The following is a 20,165-nucleotide window of genomic DNA, read 5'->3' as shown; positions in this document are numbered from 1 at the left end:
TATTCAGACTTTTTATTTTTGGGGGAATCATCATTTCTAGAGGGGAAAAAACTACAGATAATTAAGGTGAATATTAATGAATATGATTTAAAGAAATTATGAAGGTCATCACATTGCAAAACACTGCAGTATTGCACTTTATACAGCAGTTAGCTCTGACCAAGTAATTACATTAGACAAGAGTGCTGATATAGAGTGTAACAGCAGTGAGACCTCTAATCATACACGTATCAGTAACAGTTTATTACATGACTAGTGTCGAAACAAATTTTGCACTGCAAAGATGAACATATTTCCACAAAAAACATTTGAGTTAAATCATGACTGGTTGTCAGAAGAGCACGGAGGGAACAAAATAGGCCTGGATACTGCACTGCGAATCTCCAGGTGTGCCCACATGACATCATCCTACCAGCTACTGTCTGTTCACGCTGTTAACTAATTGAAATCACACCATACTGACTGTCAACAGACTGTTATGTCACTAGCTGAACAATAAATAGAAACACACAGATAAATATACACGATACAAATTAGCTGGCCTGCGGTAATGTGTAGACCTACACAAAGTAGCACGCTAGTGTGCAGGAATGTTTATGTGTTGCTTGGCACCGTTCAGTCTCAGTCAAGCTGAGGAAATATTTGGATTGGCGGAGCAAAAAATCATTTAATAAACAAATAAATCATAATCTATTTTCACTTATTACTGTTACGTTATGAAAAGCGCTTGTAGAACTGTTGTATAAAAACAATGTCAGACTTACTATCTCAGGCATTCGACCTGCAGCCTCATGCCTATGACCGAATCACAGCCATAATGATATTCCGTGCTCTATGACAGGACTCCCTCTCGTCTAATATTGTGTAGTTGAATATAGTAACAACAAGGGCTGCACAGTTAATCAAAATATTATCGAAATCGCAATATAGGTAAATGCAATAACTAGATTGCAGGATCTGCAATGTTTAAGAAATGTAAAATCTGGTGGTACAGGGATGTCTCTGCCTTCAACTCATAATCAAGATGTAAGGGAACATTCTTGTTAGTTTGGTACAGATGACAGCAAAAAATCAAACCATTGTCATTAAAAGAAAATCATTTCTAAATAAATATGAAATGCAAAAATTACCATTCCCACAAAAATCATGATTCATATCGCAATTGCAATATCTGTCAAAATTATTGCAATATCTTTTTTTTTTGGCAATTCCTGCAGCCCCAGTAATAACATTCTGTCAGTAGGTGCAACCCTCTCCGCTAGGCATAGTCCAATTGGCCAGAATCTGCATGCATGCAAATGAGGTTTATTAGACTAGTGCTGCTGTACAACCCTGCATGGTTGAAGGAGCAAAGTGTGACAAGATGAGTGCAGACAAAAGTGCAAATGCCCGCCAGCCATCTGGCAATATTTTGGGTACAGGAAATATGAAGTACTGTGCAAGTCTGATTCAAGAACTGACTACATTTTAATACCTGTTTATGTATTGCAAGTAATATCGTCATTACGATGTTCAACATTGTTATCGCAAATCGCATATTCTCCTCATATCGTGCAGCCCTGATGAAAACCTTATCTAAGGCAGAAAAAAACTGCTCACAACAAACAGAAAACAAACAGAACAGGATACTGTACATAGGGACTAGTCACAGGAAAGATGTTTGCACTAAAACACAAAGGTGGTGCTGCCAATCAGCGTTTTTTGTGTGTCTTGGTAAATAATTGATGATGCTTTGCATAATGGCTGGGTAACAGAAGCAGGGTGGAAACAGCAGTCATCAGAGAGGATTAATAATATATTAGAGCATTACTCTGTCTGCGACATCACATGGTCTGAGAGAATGACATAACCTATCTGTTATTTTATGTCTCTTTTTGTCTCTCTCTTTATCATTTCTCTCTTTTCTTTCTGTCCCTGCAGGCAACCAGTAACCAAAAATACCTTCAGACATTACAGAGTATTAGGAAAAGGTGGATTTGGTGAGGTGAGTGTCACTGCAATCAGAAAGTAATACACGAGGGGTTGTTAAAGTTTTTGTGATGGATACAGAGCCAACATTATGTTTACTGACTTGGCAAGTTTGGGAATGAGACGTTAATGATTTACATTACTACAAGCAACCTTTAGAAGTTGATGTTGGGTGGGGAAATGGGTGGTGTGACATATTAACTTCCATTAGTTATAGTTTTTAAGGTATGTGTGTTTTTTTACTTGCATCTGTGTGTGATCGTGTTTCCCCGCTTCCTTTTTTCCAGGTTTGTGCCTGCCAAGTACGTGCCACCGGTAAGATGTACGCCTGTAAAAAGCTGGAAAAGAAACGAGTGAAGAAAAGAAAAGGTGAAGCAATGGCACTAAACGAAAAACGCATTTTAGAAAAAGTTAACAGTAGTTTTGTAGTAAGTACTACTTTTTTCTTATTCAACCTTTCAACAGAATTGTATCTGTGTGTGTGTGTGTGTGTGTGTGTGAGTGTGTGAGTGTGTGAGTGAGTGAGAGAGAGAGAGAGAGAGAGAGTGCATTGTTTGTTATGGCTCCAGGATCCTGCAAATGAAATTGAATGGCGTGTTTGCAAAGGCTGTCGATCAGCTGTTAAAGACAGTCGCTGTGACTCCAGCTTTGTTTGTTTAATGACGTCCGCACCAGGTGGAAGAGCTAGGGAGTCGCTGTGGAAAGAAACACGATGGGATAAAGTACAAAAGGGGGGAAAATAAGTCACATGATATTGTGATTATTGACCAGTTGCAGGTGACTGCATACTGCGAGGGTTTGCAAAAAGGTCGACGAGTTCAGCTGTAACCAGCTTGCAGACACAGTTTTAATCAAAACCAAATGCAAATTCATTGTTGCAGCAAACCTGAGATTTTGCCTGTGCAAACATGTCGAATTAGATTTTATTTGGAGCTTTCTGTCTGCCTTTAATCATCTGTGAATGTATTGTGCAATTTGATTGAAATCTATTTGCTGCCATGTGATTCTTAATGTTTTCATGTGTTCTTGATGCAGTGGTGTTTGAGACTTATACAGAGTGATGGTTTTATATTTGTGACCTCTTACACGTGCATGTCATTGATTGTGAGGAAAAACAACAAACATGACTCTGCACCTACTCTGGTCACACACATTTTAACTGTCTAATTTTAAGTTTGTGCTATAGCCTGAAAACAATGATGGATGTCACTCTATGCACACTCAGCTAAAAACTAGACCAGGGACACGATAAGGATAATTACTTCATCAATCTTATTTGCAGTGACCCTCGAAACTGAGTCACAGTTCATCTAGATTCCTTTAAGTGTCCAAATGTCCTCTCAGCTTGAGTTCATTTGGGGCCAAATCAGTTATTGGACATGATTTAGATCAAAACACGTCTCTAATCAACAGAAATGTTTATGTCAGAGCAGAAGCCTGAGCGTTACATTCAAAGCTGTAGTTGGTAACTTTTGTAGAATTAACTTTTTGTTATAATTGTTAAAAAGTCACTGTATTCAGAGAGCAGTACATGAGACAGATAATCTGTGAAAAAAATACTCTTCTAATGGCCTTACAGCACCTGAAGGACAACAACCAATCAGAGCCAAGGAGTCTTGGACACAGCTGTCAGTCATGTCAATCACTGCTTGTGAACTGCAGTGAAACTGTCAAAGTAGGCAGCGCTGATCAAATAAGATCAAGATTCTGCCACTGTGTTGTCTATTTCTCACCTCAGATGTTTTCAGAAACATATTTCAGTGTACTGTTCAGCTGTAAAATGAGAAAGTTGGTCCAGCCGGTGGGCAGTGCTTGGTGCATCGCTCCACTGTTTTCAACATGGCGGCAAGGTCACAGAGGTTGAATCCAAATGTCCGGACTTCACCTCACTTGCAGACTGGCAGACTTTGCGGATGCATTCCCAGGAAGTCTGGGAGTGCTGAGGGCTGAGTTATAGTCCTGTACATTTTTGTTCAGTCCCAAAAAAGGCTATATATGGGATTTATATCTTGTTATCTGCAGGGACAGATGAGTAAGCACTGTTCATCAACTTTTATGAAATATATATTAATATGACAGCAGGAATAGTTGACCGTCTCCACAGCAGCGAGTAAAACAGTGTCGAGGGCTGTCTATCAACCGCTTGCAATCTCTGCCCTCGCAGACTTTACGTAATGACAGTGAATATGTCACACTAGTACGTACAACTGAAGTCCACAAGGGCTCAGTCTGCAAATCCAGAGGGTGGACATTTGGATTCAGCCCAGCTTTCTCATTTTACAGCTAAACAGTACACTGAAATATGTTCCTAAAACATTTGAGGCAAGAAATAGGCAATGCAGTAACAAAACGCTGGTGAGCTTGACAGTTTTACAGCAGTTCACGAACAATGATTGACATGATTGTCAGCTGCGTTAGAGACTCCTCGACTCTGATTGGTTGTTATCGGTGAGTGGCAGTCTGATTCTAGTGAATGCCATTAGCAGCAAAATGGGTGAGAGAAGAAACATGATTTTTTTCACAGACTATCTGTCTCATATGCTTCTGTGTCACCACCTTGTTTCCAACTGTATTTTTAAGGAACTGCCGAATTTCAGAGACAATGCTACGGAAGCCCAATGTTTAGAACAATATGAAAACAACTTCCAAAGAACTTCATCAAAGCATTGCAGGTCCAATCATTAGGGAACAGTATTAAAACTGCTCTTCCTTTTTGCTCCACCAAAGCGGCACCTTACTAACATTAGTAAAATCCTGTATGGTGCTGAAGTTTCATAATAGAACAACAGCATGTAGGAGAGAGCAGTGCAGTGTCCTGCTCCGAGCATGTGAGCCAGCACAAAAAAAGAAATCATTACCCTGCCACTGTACCATCATGCCTCAAGCTCTTAATGGTGGCGTAGCTCTTGGCTGATTTTCCTATGGAGGATTTTTATAAATTGAGCCATAGTCATGAGTAAGCGGTGGTTTTTGGCTGGCGCTGTAATGCCAAGCCTGAACGCTTTTTAGGGAGTCACCTAGCTTTTCATTTCTTCCATGCCGTACCAAAGTACTGAAGGGCAGAAATTTACAGTTGACAGTCCATTAACATGTAAGATGATACATTATAGGAACAGTTAAAGACCTTAAAATGAGATGGCAGTAATTTCTATAGGTGATAAATTGAATATAAAAGAGATGTGACAAGTTATTTTCATTTAATTACTATGATGGAAGTGCATAAAATACAACTAAAACAAGGGAGATTGACTTTATTAGTGGATATTTTCTTAAATAAAATATGACTAGGACAAGTAGCAATTTGTCAGCTCACAAACTTAAAATATGAACCACCCTCACTCCTTTTACCTCAGTGTGTGCATGTGATGCAGTGGATGTGTGTATATGTCTCTGTTTTTTAATTTTGCTATCATCAGTCCTTTTACATGAAAATGAAATGCCTGAATTTTAATGCATGTTGACATCAGGAGTCAAACGCTGCTGGAAAACCAGTAATGTGTGCTTCTCTTTCCATTTCGTCCAACTCTGCACACACAAAACCTCTCAGGTGCTCCGGCAGGAAAAGAAAACTTAGCTTTGGCTCTGTGTTATTATTGTTCCGAAGACAAGAAAATTACAGCAAGTGCTCGTTTTACATTCTTGAAACATGGCGAGGAGCTGCTAGAGAGATGAGCATGTTAATTTCTGGTCTGTGTGCAGTGTGTACTTTGTATATGTGTACCTACTGTAGAACACAATGTTCTGCTATTTAATTGTACAGAACGGAGATATTGATCTTTTGTACAGTAAGCTGGACTGGAAGGGAGCAGCAGAGCCTCACAGCCTCTCCATGTTCTCCATTTGAAGCTAATGGATGTGTTTGAGTTGTACTACGTTTTGGATTAGTCGGTTTCTGATGCAGTGTGAGCTATGTTGCACGTCCTTGTTTTGAGTGAGTCATGGCAGGAGCATGTGTATGGGCATGCACACAGACACACACACATACACACACGCACACAGAGGCTGGAGTGGGCTTGTTACAGAACCTCAGACTTGCAGCTCTTGTCACCTGGGATTGGCACATGATTCTGTGTGTGTGTGTGCGTTCGTTCTCTGTGCTGCAGGCAGAACTGATGACTCTTCATATGCCTCTCTACCTACGAGAGCAGCTCTGTTGCCTAGCAACACTGACCAAACAGCAGTAGCAAGGAGAAGAGTCAAGTGCTCTCTCAAACCCCTCATTTCTCTCTCTCTCTCTCTCTCCAGCGTTTTTCTTCTTTACCTTTTTTTGATCAGTGCATCATACTATTAGTCGATACATACTGCTGCCTTACTGTACGTTTTAACCAGTAACCCATCCACATATTCAGTGTGTGGGTGTGCATATCATGTGTATGTGAGACGCAGAGCAGGATGACCCTGTTCTAAAGTCTCCAGCAAGTGAAACTGAGGTAGAGCTGCATTGTTCTGACGCTATCACTTGAAATGTTTTGATACTGGTGCCAATATGACAAGTTGTTACAGATTTGCAGCACTTTTCCCCCTACACAAGTCAGAGGTCTTTCTTTAATGTTGTCTTATACAACCTTCCTAAAATCTAAAAGGTTTACATCGTAATTGTTCGATCACAGAATTACACAAAGTGTGATTTCAGTAAAATTTAAAGGTCCAGTGTGTAGGATTTAGGGGTATATATTAGCAGAAATGAAATATAATAAGTGTGTTGTCTTTAATGTATAATGAGCTGAACGCAAGAATCATTGTGTTTTCATTACTTTAGAATGAGCCGTTTACATCTACGTATATCATCATATTGCACCACCATATTTCTACAGTGGTTTTCGCATCGGCAACCGTGGTTAGCCGCCCCTCCACAATGAGAGCATGGGAAAAATGGTGATCTTGTTTTCAACAATATAACACCTGCGATACATTCAGAGTGAAATACCTAAATACAAAAACTTTCATGTTGTCCATCTTTATTCCCCCCACCCCCGGGAAAAACAAGTTGTATTAAACTAAAATGACAGTATACATACATGTATACATGGGCAGATACACATTTCAGACATACATAAGCAGCGTAAATCAAAGTAAATCAAGATGTAAACATAAGTACCCACATGCATTCATACAAATATATTTACACATCAGTCACAGTTGTCTATAGCCAGTCTACTTTGTAATTTCAATTATTGAACATCACACAGTTTTAGCGTTTTCATATGTCAGAAATTGTCGCCATGTCCTATAAAATTAACCTGTAGAGCCACCCAGCTTACACCTTATTTTCTCAAAGTATAGTAAACTCATAAGATCACCATCCCACCTCCTGCTTCTGCTTTGTAAGTGTAAGGCATCTAGCAATTAAGGAGGCAAAGACAATAGTATTTGTATAGTGTTTGGGAATGCAGGGTTTTTTTTAAACGTGAAACTGCTTTATTCAGTGTTTTTACCAGTTTAAATCACCAGGTCTGTGTGTTTCAGACAGGAAAAGCAATTATCGGAGAAAAACAGTGAGCACACATTAGCAGGTGCTAGGCTAGTAGCTTTTTCCAACATACCAAATAGCATCAGAGGAACACTGATTTGTAACATGAAATTATTCAGAGTTTTTATCAGTTTAAATGACGGGGTCTGTTTGTTTTGGAAAGGAAGAGCCCTCTGCAGATAATTCAGCTCATGGTAAAAACCCCCTCAGCATCTGGATCAGAAATAAGTTGTGAGTTATCAGAGAAAACAGTGAGCGCACATAGCAGTTACTGCGCGAGCAGCCTGTCGGTGGTTTGACAAACCGCATTGGAGAGGCGCAGATTTGTAACGTGAAACTGCCCTGTTTAGTGATTGTACCAGTTTCAGTCACCTAGTTAATTTGTTTTTGAGAGGGAGAGACCTCTGTAGATAATTTGACTCCTGGTAAAAACCTCCTGAGCATTGAACACTGAAGGGATTCCAACTGGGGAAAGTTTCAGCTAGTTGCAATCTGCAATCCTCACCAATAGATGCCACTAAATCCCCCTAAATCTTACACACTGGACCTTTAAAATATCTGATCAAAGAACAGGTAAAGACTAACCCTTCTCTTACTTTCCTGTCTAAGAAGCTTATGATGATTAACCTCATTTGAGAGTGAGTAATTTTCAGTAAGCCGATTGCTTTGGGTTGCCAGTTCTGTCATTTTATTGCATTAGCATAGATGTTTGGCATTAGCGGACATTTTGAAGGCACAATTGAAATACATTTAGCTTCTTTTATTACTGGGAAGCTTCCTGACACCAAGCCCAGTGTGAAAGGCATTGTTTTGCGGTGCCAAGTTCAATAGATTTGTCCACTGCTAATGAATAAACATGGTTTTTGGAAGTGTGCACAAGACTGTTTGCTTTGGCTTGTAGTTCATATTTGCGTGTTTGTTTAGGTACGGTATGTATATGTGTATGTGTATGTGCTTGCCCATAAGAATTTTTCCCATCCCCTCTTGTGGTCCCTCTTCGACTGTGTAGTTTGAAGCAGATGGGATTCTTCCTGATGGCAGCAACATCCTGCTTGTACACAACAGCACATGCACACACACTATACCCTGCGTGTCACTGACCTACAGGGAGGAGGGGAGAGAGGGGGGAGGCTGGTGGGAATGAAGGGAGAGAAGAGAGATAGATGGTGGGATTAGAGGGAAGGGACATGAGGTGATGGAGTAAGAAGTGGAAAAGAAGTTTCTGGTTTTCTGTGATATATCTCTCTTTGTTTCTCTTTGTATACATTCCTGACATTCCATCTTGAATAATGGATGATTATTTCGGGCATTAAATAAACCAAATTAAACAATCATGTTCCTCTAGGCACCCTGTCTCTTACCACTGCTCTTCCCTCTTCCTCCTCCTCCCCCCTTCCTTCTCTCTTCATGCCCTCTTCTACACTGACTCCTTGACTCGCTCCCTCATCTTCCTCGTTCCCCAAAATTTGCCTCCCTCTTCAGGTTAGTCTAGCATATGCCTATGAGACCAAGGATGCGCTGTGTCTGGTGTTGACCATAATGAATGGCGGCGACTTAAAGTTCCACATCTACAACATGGGTAACTCGGGCTTCGACGAGCAGAGGGCCATCTTCTACGCTGCTGAGATCTGCTGTGGCCTTGAGGACCTGCACCGTGAGAGGATAGTCTACAGGTCAGAAACAGTCCTGGGGCAGTTGTAGATGGGGGATTAAGTGAAACAAGAAGACTAGGAGATTTTTTTTTTTTTTCATCATAGGATTTCTGTTTCGGAGATTACTGTAGGCGGGCCATGTTTCCTGTCTAGCCCCTGGTGCCTTCACATGTTAAGACTACAGTAAGCGTAGAGGCTTTAGGAACATTTTTTAGTGGTATTTTAAGGATCTCTGTCTCTGAGGACCAATGTTGTGAGGTTTACAGCCCCAGAACAACATTATGTAAGCTTGTTATACAATAGACTTTGCCTAAAACTGGCTAAATGTCCTGGCCTTTAAAGGGGCACTCCACTGATTTTACACAGGAAGTTTAGATGAGAGGGTGAGAGGATTTTCACTCCTGTCCCATCGCACACCCACAAAACAAACCTTTGCCTTTAATCTTTATTTCCTCTTTCGTATGCGCCAAACATGAAGACAAATTCCTTGTAAGTGAAAACTTACTTGGTAATAAACCTTTTTCTGATTCTAACTGCTACAACCACATGTCAAGTAACTAGCGCTTAGTCCGTTAGCTCAACATTAACACATAATGGCAATGACCATTGATGCACAGAAGTTAGTATCGCGATCACGATAATATTATGTTAACAAACGATCCATTTTACTTCACATGCTTAACATAAAACAACGTGTGCTCATACTTGCAGGCAGACTTCACATTGTTAGCTCTATATTGTTGTTGTTATTCCTCTCGCACCTGCTATTGAAATTGATTCCCATCCTGCGGGAATGCCACAGGAATCCCATGACCCACTGGATTCCCAAAAAAATATCAGCCTTTGGTAAAATAGCTTGTCACAAGAAGCGGCAAAAATAGTTGTATGATGTCCTCTTTAAAGAGAACTTTAAAGACAAACTGGGGAGTGGGAGTGGGGAGTTTAAACGAAGAAGGTTTTTACCAGGCACTGACTGTGGTGACAGAGTGCGTCTTTCTGTTCATTTCCTATGGAGAGCAGGAGAAACAGTTGTGCAGGGCATGATGACAGTGTTGCGGCAAGTCTGAAGGAAGGGTTGCGGTGAGTTCGCTGATTCACAGTTGCATAAAGTAGACTAGATTCAAGCGTAAGCAAATGAGTCTGCCCAGCACGACACCCCTGGCCTACGAAACTTGGACCGAACTTTCAGACTCGGCGATGTAATTCTAAAACAAAACAAGACTCAGCACTTGCATTGCCTGTTTTTCGCCTCAAATGTTTTTCCGAAATAAATTCTGTTGGATTGTTTAGACAGAATAACAAAAACTGTATGAGCTGGCCGCCATGTTGTTTTCAGCTAGCAGAGAACCAGGGACCGCCCAACTAGCAGCGCGTTTATCCAGTCAAGTGAATCCCACGATAGGGTACACTAGTGTGAAGCCCATCAAGCAGCCAGTTGAGAGGAGCAGCACGTCCCCTTGCATCCACACCTGATTTTTTTAAAAATATAACATAAGGGTCCAATTTAGATGTTATTCAATTGCATCATGGGAAATGTAGGATCTCAGATTTAGAAGCTTGACCAGTACTAAGAGCTAAAAGTCGTTATATATCAGCCTCTCCTGCTTCCATTACCAGTCTCTTACACATGACCAAACTTTATAGAAGTGTTAACAAATCAGTGGAATACTCATTTAACTCTAAGACAATTGACAAAGCCAACCAGTCCAAGAGGTCCAAAACAACTCAAACAAACTCCAGGTCTGACTATTTATCCCGGCTCTGGTGTTATGAAGAGCAAGAGTGTTTGCGGTAGTGCAAGATTTGGGAAGAGTGCAAATGGAAAGTCCTGGATGATGAAGTGTCACTGGATTAATGGTGTACTGATTTCACTGAGGTGTCATGCACCTGTCACACTCAGTGGAGCCTCAGAGTAATGCTAAGATAAACACTGATGTTCTTAGTGGACGCTCGCACCCACATGCACATGGCCCACATAGTCATATAAACACAGTGTTCCCTGATCTCTGCATGTGTTACAGTAAACTTCGCAGATGGCACTGTGGTGGAGCTTGGCATCGGTTAGCAGAGTGTCCGAGATTTCACATTTTATAGCGCTTATAATGAATAAGAAACTTTTTTTTAAGACAACGATTCGGCTTTAAAATGGTTGACGTAAAGTTAAATAAAGACGTGTCTTTAGGTTAACGGAAAAGGCCTTAACATATGAATGAGTTTTGAGATGATATTTATGAAAAGACACTGACTTTATAAGCCACAAATCCTCAGTCAGGCTGTTGTAACTGTTGAAAACAGGCTCAGTAAAATAAAACACATGATAACAAATAAAGCAAATACAGTTATCTGGGCAGATAAGCCATGTATTAATCCACATGAAAGATTGTAGAAGCACCCGCGCAATAAAAGACAATGAAATGTCAACAAAGTGACAAGTTAATAAAGGTTACAAATATTTATCCAGGGTTTTATTGTTATATCCTCAAACCTAAGTTCTATTATTATACAAGCACTATATCAACTCTTTTTTTTCCCCCACAGGGATTTGAAACCTGAAAACATCCTTCTGGATGATCGTGGTATGTTCCTTTTTTTCTTCTTCCCTTGATGTAACCCATACCTCACAAGGTACAAGACACACAGTTTATAACTTGGTGCTTTATGATGCGTAAGCACAGCAGCAGAATGTTTCCCCGTCTTTCACAGGCTGAAAAGCCATCTCTCCAAGTTCTTCACATCACGCTCTCTCCTCTTCCTCTGAGTCATACTCCCATATTATCTATTTTCTGTAACACGGTGTTATCTTGAAATAGAGGAATCTCCTTCATGTCTCTCACGCTCGTACTTTTCCTATTCTCTTTCTTTCACACTTCTATCATTAAAGATCATTTCAGTGTAACGAGTATTGTGAGGGGGCTATGGCTTCGACCTTTGCACTCATTATTATTGTTTTTTGTGACTCTTGATATCTAGACAGTGAAATGTATTCCTCTTTGGTGTACATTTGATTTAAGTATGTCCTTCCAGCATCATCTCAGTTAATAATCAGTGGTTCTTTCTCAGGACACATCCGAATTTCAGACCTGGGCCTTGCTGTTCAAATCCCTGAAGGAGAGACGATACGAGGGAGAGTAGGCACTGTTGGATACATGGGTAAGGATCTGGGTAACTCTGATGCCCTCTCCTACCTCCTTCTTTAGTCAAACATTTCATCCGTCTTAACTGGAAACGGCTGCAACCATTCCTTTACCTTATCTGTAGAGATATCAGCTCTCTACCACTTCTTATGAACTTAATTAAAGGCACAGTTAACCCCCAAATCAAAAATACATATTTTTCCTCTTACATATATTGCTGTTAATCAGTGTACATTGTTTTGCAGTGAGTTGCAGTGTTGGAGATATCTGCTCTAGAGATGTCTGCCTTCTCTCCAATATAAGGGAGATGGATGGCACTCGGCTTGTGGTGCTCAAAGCGCTCAAAAAATACATTTGAAAAACTCAACAGCTATGTCTCTTTCCAGAAATCATGACCCGGTTACTCAAAATAATCTGCAGACCTTGTTGTCAGCAGTTTGATGTAGAAACTTTTCTTTCTACTACCCACCACTCGTATTACCGCACAGAAGGAAGCCTGTATCTACTGCTGGCTCACTTAGCACCATTGAGCTAGCTAACCTTACAGCTAAGCTGAGGAGGAAGCTATCAATGTTTTACATCTTGCACTGTCACAAGCATGAGCCGCTCGTCCATGAGTAGATGCACGCATGCACAAGTTTTTTTGAAATGTATTTTTTTGTCCCTGTGAGCACCACGAGCTGAGTGCCATCTAGTTCCATTATACTGGAGAGAAGACAGACATCTCTACAGCCAATATCTCCAACACTCTGCAACTCACACCAAAACAGTCTAGATTAATAAACAGCACTACAGGAAAAAGGAAGAAAACTTTTGATTTTTGGGTGAACTGTCCCTTTAATTGTATCCATTCCACTTCATTCAGATTGTGAACCCCTTTCTTAGGTTTCCTGTTTGCCACTTGAACTGACCTCTCTTTTCTCACTCTTTGTTCCCACCACGTCTTCCCTTCCTCAGCTCCCGAGGTGATCCAGAACGAGAGCTACACCTTCAGCCCAGACTGGTGGGGGCTGGGCTGTCTGATCTTTGAGATGATACAGGGCCAGTCACCCTTCCGCAAGCGCAAGGAGCGCGTCAAGCGGGAGGAGGTGGACAGACGAGTGCGCGAGGACCAGGAGGAGTACTCTGATAAGTTCGCAGAGGAGGCGAAGGACATCTGCAGACAGGTGAGAGTGAGGAGATGGAGGTGGCAGATGACTGTGGGTTTAGGAAATGGGACAAAGGGAGCATGTTAAAATCGTTCTTTGAGACTCGGTACACATGAAGACATGGATGGATGTGGCTGAGGGGACAGTGGAATGAGAGGAGTATGCAGAAAAACATTGTCAGAGCACGTGGTGATGATATCAGTTCAATATAGGCATAAACTTTAAAGTTCATGTCTTCATAAATTCAATTCATAAATTACATGAACAGATTTATAGTACTGCAATAACTGCCTTTATTAATATAGTAAGTAGCTGTGGCCTTAATAGGTGAGCTCTTTATGTTCTGCCAGTCACAGTGACACATGAAAAGAGGAAGTTTCACAGTGACATATTAAAAACAGCACTGTTTAACTGGCAGCATTTCATTTCAAAGAATGTGATCTTTTTCCTGTTTTTGAAGAAGCAAAGTTCCTTAAACTATATTTTGTTTGTTTAAAAAAAATCTACAAAAGTCATACTCTTTTTATTTCGCTTATCCTAAGATGTAGATTTTCAAAATAAGGCATGAGGTGTCTGGCAGCCTAAATTTCATTTTTATATCACTGAAGAACTACATGTTCTAATTCAAGATTAGATAATAATATTGAAAATGCCTGTTTGGTTCAGGAGAGTGTTAAAAAATGAAAATTTCCCTCCACTACGAATGTGCTTTTTAAAAATATACCTTATTTCTGAACAGATTTACTTTACACCTGTAGGCTATTAGCCTATTTGATTTTTTTTTGGCTGCCCAGCAGACGTTGCGCTAGACTTTTTCGTCGCCGGTCATTTTGACCGACAGGGTCATAAAAATCCGGTCATAATCTATTTTTACCGGTCATTTTAATTTTCGTTTTTAAATGATAATAAAGATATTCAAAGACATTTAGTTTTCATTCATTCGTTTTTAATAAATCCAACAAGCAAGTTATAAAGTGTGCATTAATAAGGACATGAACGAAAAGATGAACAGACATCCACACACCCGTGCCATTAGGCTTCGCCCTGGACACACCGGACGGCACTAACGCGTCCGGTGTGTCCAGGGCGTTATGTAGTTATGCCTGTAGGCTCGGTGACACAAAATTAAAATTGTAATGAAGTGATTATGGTATTGAAAAATGTGTTCGGTTATGCACTGTTGTGTTATTTTAAATTATAAACACGGTATTTTCTCCTCACGTTCCTCAGTGCGTGCTGTTGTTATTTTATTTTGAAAATTGGCCGGATTCTCTCGTCTTTTCTGTGTCCGACTTCCTGTTTGGTACGATCCGCTCTATCCAGCTTGACAGAAGCGCTCGCGGCTCGCGTGAAAAATAGACCAGACGCCGAACTGAAGCGCTGCCTCCGCGGGCGCTCCGCTCTGCTCAGCGGCCTGTGTGGACAGTCAGATAGGTTAACATGGGCGCTGACTGAAACTGCCTCCGCTGCTGGGTGCTGTGCTTCGATTCCGCGTCCGGTGTGTCCAGGGCATTATGTCAACAACGCTACATGAAGCAGATTAATGACTTTTTCTCTGCAGTGTGAAAATGGCAGCCACTTAAACCACTGACTGTGCACTCCGCCGCCAAGTGGGCAGGGGTGGTAATTGCAACCGGTCAAAATGACCGACGGCCTTCAGATTTTCCGGTCGTTGTTGTAAAAAAAAACTGTCAATGACCGAGAATATCCGGTTAACGCGACCCCTGCCGCCCAGAGACAGTGGAACAAGCTTTAAACACAACACTGACAATTATCATCTTTTAAAGTTGTTGGCACAGTTGCATATTTACACATCCAGCTGATAAGGAGTAAAATTACCATGTGTTTGTATTTCTAGTGACCCGACGAATCCTCAACTTTTCTGGCTCTGTTTTGGTCTCCACCACCTCCTGAGAGAACTGGTTGGCTCTTTAGCTACCAAATGCTCTGCCATGTTGCTAAATTCTCTGCTTGTCGTTCGGTGCTTGACAGGTACCATACAAAATGAGTTGATCAGGGGTGAAAACAGCGCTGATGAGAACGCTGAGACTAAATACAAATGGTTAATTTGCAGGCTGTGAAACCAAAACAGTGAAACTGCGCACAACAAGGTCTGTGGATTATCTAAAGTAACCGAGTCATGATTTCTGGAAAGAGACATTGCTGTTGAGTTTCAAATGTATTTTTTCAGCGCTTTGAGCACAAAAAGCCAAGTGCTGTCTAGTTGCATTATATCGGAAAGAAGACAGACGTCTCTACAGCCACAATCTCAAACACTCAGTTACGCACATCAAAACAATCTAGATTGATAAATAAGAAAAATATGTATTTTGATATGAGCGTGAACTGTCCCTTTTAAGGAGATTAACTTATGATAACTTAGCTTGAAATGTTTCCATCTGTCTTTCCCCTCCTGTCTTCCACAATCCCACTATTTTGCAAGAGGGAGCCACTGAGCTGCTTTGCCTCTGAGCAGGAGGGGACCGGACGTTTATTTGTGTGACGCCGTGGAACATTCTGACCTGAGGTTCAGCAGAATCAAAGACTCCCCAGGGAGCGGAGGACGGGAGGGGGCAAAGAGAAGAAAGGTTTCAGCAAGAAATGGGAGAAAGATAATAAGGAAGGGGAGAGAATGTGAAAAGGGGGAGAACAGTCTCTGCCACGCAAGAGAGATGGCTATTACCACAGCTCAAAATAGACAAGTGATCCAAGAGCAGAAAGTGAGAGCGATAGCCTGCTTTGAACCCTGCTGTAAATTGGGCAAGAGTTGCGCAAAGACGAGAAACAATGGGGAACTAGAGAGAGAGAGTGAGAGATGTGATGAAAAAGGGAGAAGCCACTGGTGCGTTGATTGTGAAAGCCACCAGCTTTTTGGGTGACAACAGGGCCAGTGAGAGTGTCCACTAGTAGCCGAACCACTAAACAGCACTCATCCACTTCATAAGCCTGCTGTACTGTAGGTGGTGTGGTGGTAATATTATCCAGAAGCTCTCGTAGAGACGGTGATGGCGCTATCTAATTCTGTCCATGATGGCGCTGCATTAACCCCTGAGTGCATGGATTTGTGTTTGTCTTTATTAGATTACAGTGGGTCGGATACATAAAGGCAAGAGGATTACATGCAAACTACAACCATGTGTGTTTGTATACATTGCACTAGAGGGATTAGTCAAACTGTCAGGAGTTATCCAACATTACAGTAACCCTCCCTCCCTTTTTTGTTATTTATGATTAAGAACCGAGCTTAAATAGAGGTTTGGTTTATGTTATTTTTAATAATTTGAAAAACATTAATCTGTAATTTATCTTCCAAAGCCATTTGGGCTGACATGCACATCATTAGAGAGTTGCAGTGTTTAAAGAACTCCTGCTTCTTCCTCTTCCTCCTGCTGCGTGTCAGCTCCTGGCTAAGGACCCCAAAGACCGGCTGGGTTGTCAGGGTGGAGGGGCCATAGAGGTCAAGCAGCACCCCATCTTCAGAAACATCAACTTCAAACGACTGGAGGCCAACATGCTGGACCCTCCCTTCAGCCCCGATGTAAGAACAGCACACATACACACACACTCACAGTGCATACAGGCCCGATTCACAGCTTGCAGCCTGAGACTCCAGCGAGCTGCAAATCAGCATACAGGAAATACCATTGTCACAAGTAAACAAACACTTCCAGTATAAGCTAGTTATCATGCTAGCTAGTGGGGGTGGTGAGAGGCAGGCGTGTGATTTCAGTGTTGAGATCCCAAACTGGCTGACAAAATGGAAAACATGCTTTCTGGAACGAATACAGCAGAGTTGCCCTGTTTTATGGTAATCGTCACTAATAGGGGGAGACGGGGTTGGTTGGCACGCAGCTATTTTCTGGTCCTTTGAAGGTCACAGACACAAAAATGTAACAGATAAAGTTTGCTTTCTTTACCTGCACTAATCTACAGTGTTAGAACATCTGCAAGTCACTAGCTGTTTTGGTGAGGGTGACATTTCAGTTTTATAGTATCGAAAGTAACTAAATGGGACTAAATGTATTGTGAGACTGTTAGATAGAGATATTGGAAATGTGTTACTTCTGGTTTAAAGGTAAAGAAGGTCTTTAAAAAACCAGCAGCACTCAAGTGTCCATCAAACTTTCTCGTTTATTTTACTCACAGGCAGTTTACAGGTAGCACAGACGCGTTTCGACACTAGGTGTGTCGAAACGCGTCTGTGCTACCTGTAAACTGCCTGTGAGTAAAATAAACGAGAACGTTTGATGGACACTTGAGTGCTGCTGGCTTTTTAAAGACTTTCATATCGTTAACAGAGCCGTGCACCTCCACAGTTTTTTATCTCCGAGAGTGCTCGTATTTTCCACTGTTTAAAAGGTAAAGAAATCATCTACATTTTGTGTAAGATCTGAAAGTCTCTGATGAGTGATGGTAGCTGGCTAACAGAATTTCATCACAAACTCAAGTCAAATTTTGGTTGGCACATGTACCCACCAATTGTCAAATTAAAAGTTGAAACTGTATTTTGAGAGATTAAAACTTTATTTTTATATATTATTATTAATTTGAATGGTACATGACAAAAGTAACTAGACATTTCAGCACACACTTTGCTGAAAAATGTTGTTTGGTGTTTTAAAATGGACAGATTTTCATGTATATGTTCGTGTTTTCTCTTTTTTGTTAACTTAAATAATGAATTGTTTTTATTGGGTGCTTCATATTGCACATTGTGCCAACAAACCCTTTGACAAGGCTGGTTGGCACAAAGGCAAAACGTGGCTTTAATCACAAATCACCTAATGCCATGTGTCACAAATTGAAAAGCGTGCCACCTTACCCTGTTAAAGTGGAGCGTGTGAACAGTAGATTGCTGTGGTCATATTAGGAAAGTGTGGATATGTAGAGTGTAACATCATCCACTACCTTTCCTGGATAAATGCAGTTAACCAAAAACACTGTAAGATATTATTGTGTGGTGCACTCATAGATTTTTGCCTGCGATAACAAAGCTGCTCACAGAGAGAATCATTACATTTTCAGTGTCATAAATAGCCGGGGTGAGGGAGAGTGACTGACCCCCGAGGTTAAATCAATAGTTGAAAGTACATAGTGCTATCTGTGTTTCTATTTTTGGGCTATTCAGGTCAGTAGGGCCTCGCTGAGGAAAACAGAGCAGCAACGAGTCCTCAGGCGTGTGATGACTTATATTAAAGTAACCATGAGACTTTAAGTATTTCAGGATTCCCCCTTTGATCCAAAGTAAAGTCATTCTCTGTCTCTCTCAGCCTCGGGCCGTGTACTGTAAAGATGTCCTGGACATTGAGCAGTTCTCCACTGTCAAAGGCGTGAACCTTGACCCCACAGACGACGACTTCTACCACAAGTTTGTCACAGGCAGTGTCTCCATCCCGTGGCAGAATGAGGTACTGCAGGCACAGGCAGCTGAGATGACGTCACCATTCAGTCTCACAACAGACATACAACGCAGTACAGCACTGATGACATAGGACTATCTGTATTAATGATGAATGCCTTCCTTTAGGAGTATTATAAAACAATGAGCCCATGAAAATGCTTTTAAATATGAATATGCCGCTGCCTGTGAATGACTCAAGTGATTGAATATTTATGAGTGAAGGTGTGGAGGTGTTCATTAACTTCCTAAATGCTGAATCCAGATGGATTCTTAAGCAGCTACCTGTAGAGAGGCTTGTGTTATAAATAAATGGCACCCACCCCAATGCTGACGCACAGACCTTTTGTAACCAGGGTAGATAACTCGACCTCTCGTCCTTTGTAGATGATTGAGATGGAGTGCTTCAAAGAAATCAACGTCTATGAGACTGACGGGACGCTGTGCTCAGATCTGGACATGAACCGGCCTAATCCTCCACCAAAGAGAGGCTTCTTTTACCGCCTGTTCAGAAGAGAGGCAAGTGCTAGTGCTCCGGCAACTGTCCGAGGGGGTGGGGGCTAAGGTACTTCTTCTCTTCCTTCTTTCCTTTATTCTTTTTTTTTCTCCAGGCCTTGTCCAAACTCAACATGTGAAAACGGTACCTCTGAAATTTGGGAAATTTGAATGTTGAATTTGTTTCCAGTGAAATCAGTCCTAATTCAAGTTGGTTGGAATAAGGCCTCTCTTTTTTCCTTTTCTTTCCCTTTGCATTTTATTTTCTGTATTTGTTGCTATGCCGCTTTGTCTCCGAAGGTCTTACAAGAATTTTTTTTTCTTGAGAGAAGCTGATTTTTGGTTGTGGGGAGTCTTGATATCGAGCTTTGCCTTTAAAGGTCCAGTGTGTAAGATTTAGGGGGGTTTTGTTGCAGTCAGCTGAAACTTCTCCCGGTCAGATTTCAGTCACTATTCATTGATCAAGAGGTTTTTACCGGGAGCATTACTGTTACAAATCTGTGTTTCTCCTATGCTGCTCAGCATGTCACAGACAGGATGCTAGCCCAGCACCTGCTAGTGTGCTCACCCTTTCTCTGATCAAGATGTTTTTACCAGGAGGTCAGTCATCACCATAGGTCTCCTCCTCTCCAAAAAAAGGGACCTGGTGATTTAAGCCAATGAAAAATACTAAACATAGCAGTTTCACATTTAAAAAATCTGTTTATTTGACATTGCTTATAGCAGAGGAGCTGCTAGCTACTGTGGCTGATGTGACACAGAGAATGGTCCTATCTAGAGCCAGTGTTTGGTTTGTCCATTCCAGTCTACTGTAGAAACCTGTAGGTGTAACTTGGTGATCTCTGTAGGTGAGGACTTGCTCCCTATGCAGATATAAGCGGCTCATTCTAAGGGAACAAA

At 41.3% G+C, this 20,165-nt stretch overlaps 1 protein-coding gene across 2 annotated transcripts in view; it reads left to right on the top strand.

The window, feature by feature from the left end:
* Window positions 1-20,165, top strand: part of grk4 (G protein-coupled receptor kinase 4) — a 62,638-nt gene that overhangs the window by 37,354 nt on the left and 5,119 nt on the right. The window contains exons 7-15 of one of the 2 annotated variants that reach the window (XM_050044886.1): window positions 1,921-1,984; window positions 2,256-2,396; window positions 8,921-9,111; window positions 11,629-11,666; window positions 12,151-12,240; window positions 13,182-13,390; window positions 16,773-16,910; window positions 18,643-18,780; window positions 19,158-19,289. In XM_050044886.1, the coding sequence (XP_049900843.1) occupies window positions 1,921-1,984; window positions 2,256-2,396; window positions 8,921-9,111; window positions 11,629-11,666; window positions 12,151-12,240; window positions 13,182-13,390; window positions 16,773-16,910; window positions 18,643-18,780; window positions 19,158-19,289 (1,141 nt within the window). Of the gene's footprint in view, window positions 1-1,920; window positions 1,985-2,255; window positions 2,397-8,920; window positions 9,112-11,628; window positions 11,667-12,150; window positions 12,241-13,181; window positions 13,391-16,772; window positions 16,911-18,642; window positions 18,781-19,157; window positions 19,336-20,165 lie in introns of both variants that reach the window. The other variant, XM_050044887.1, reaches the window with a different exon arrangement.

Source organism: Epinephelus moara, chromosome 5, assembly GCF_006386435.1.
Source record: "Epinephelus moara isolate mb chromosome 5, YSFRI_EMoa_1.0, whole genome shotgun sequence".
Classification (NCBI taxonomy): Eukaryota; Metazoa; Chordata; class Actinopteri; order Perciformes; family Serranidae; genus Epinephelus; species Epinephelus moara.
Note: the sequence above shows the minus strand (reverse complement) of the source record. Positions and strands in the feature narration are given on the sequence as shown.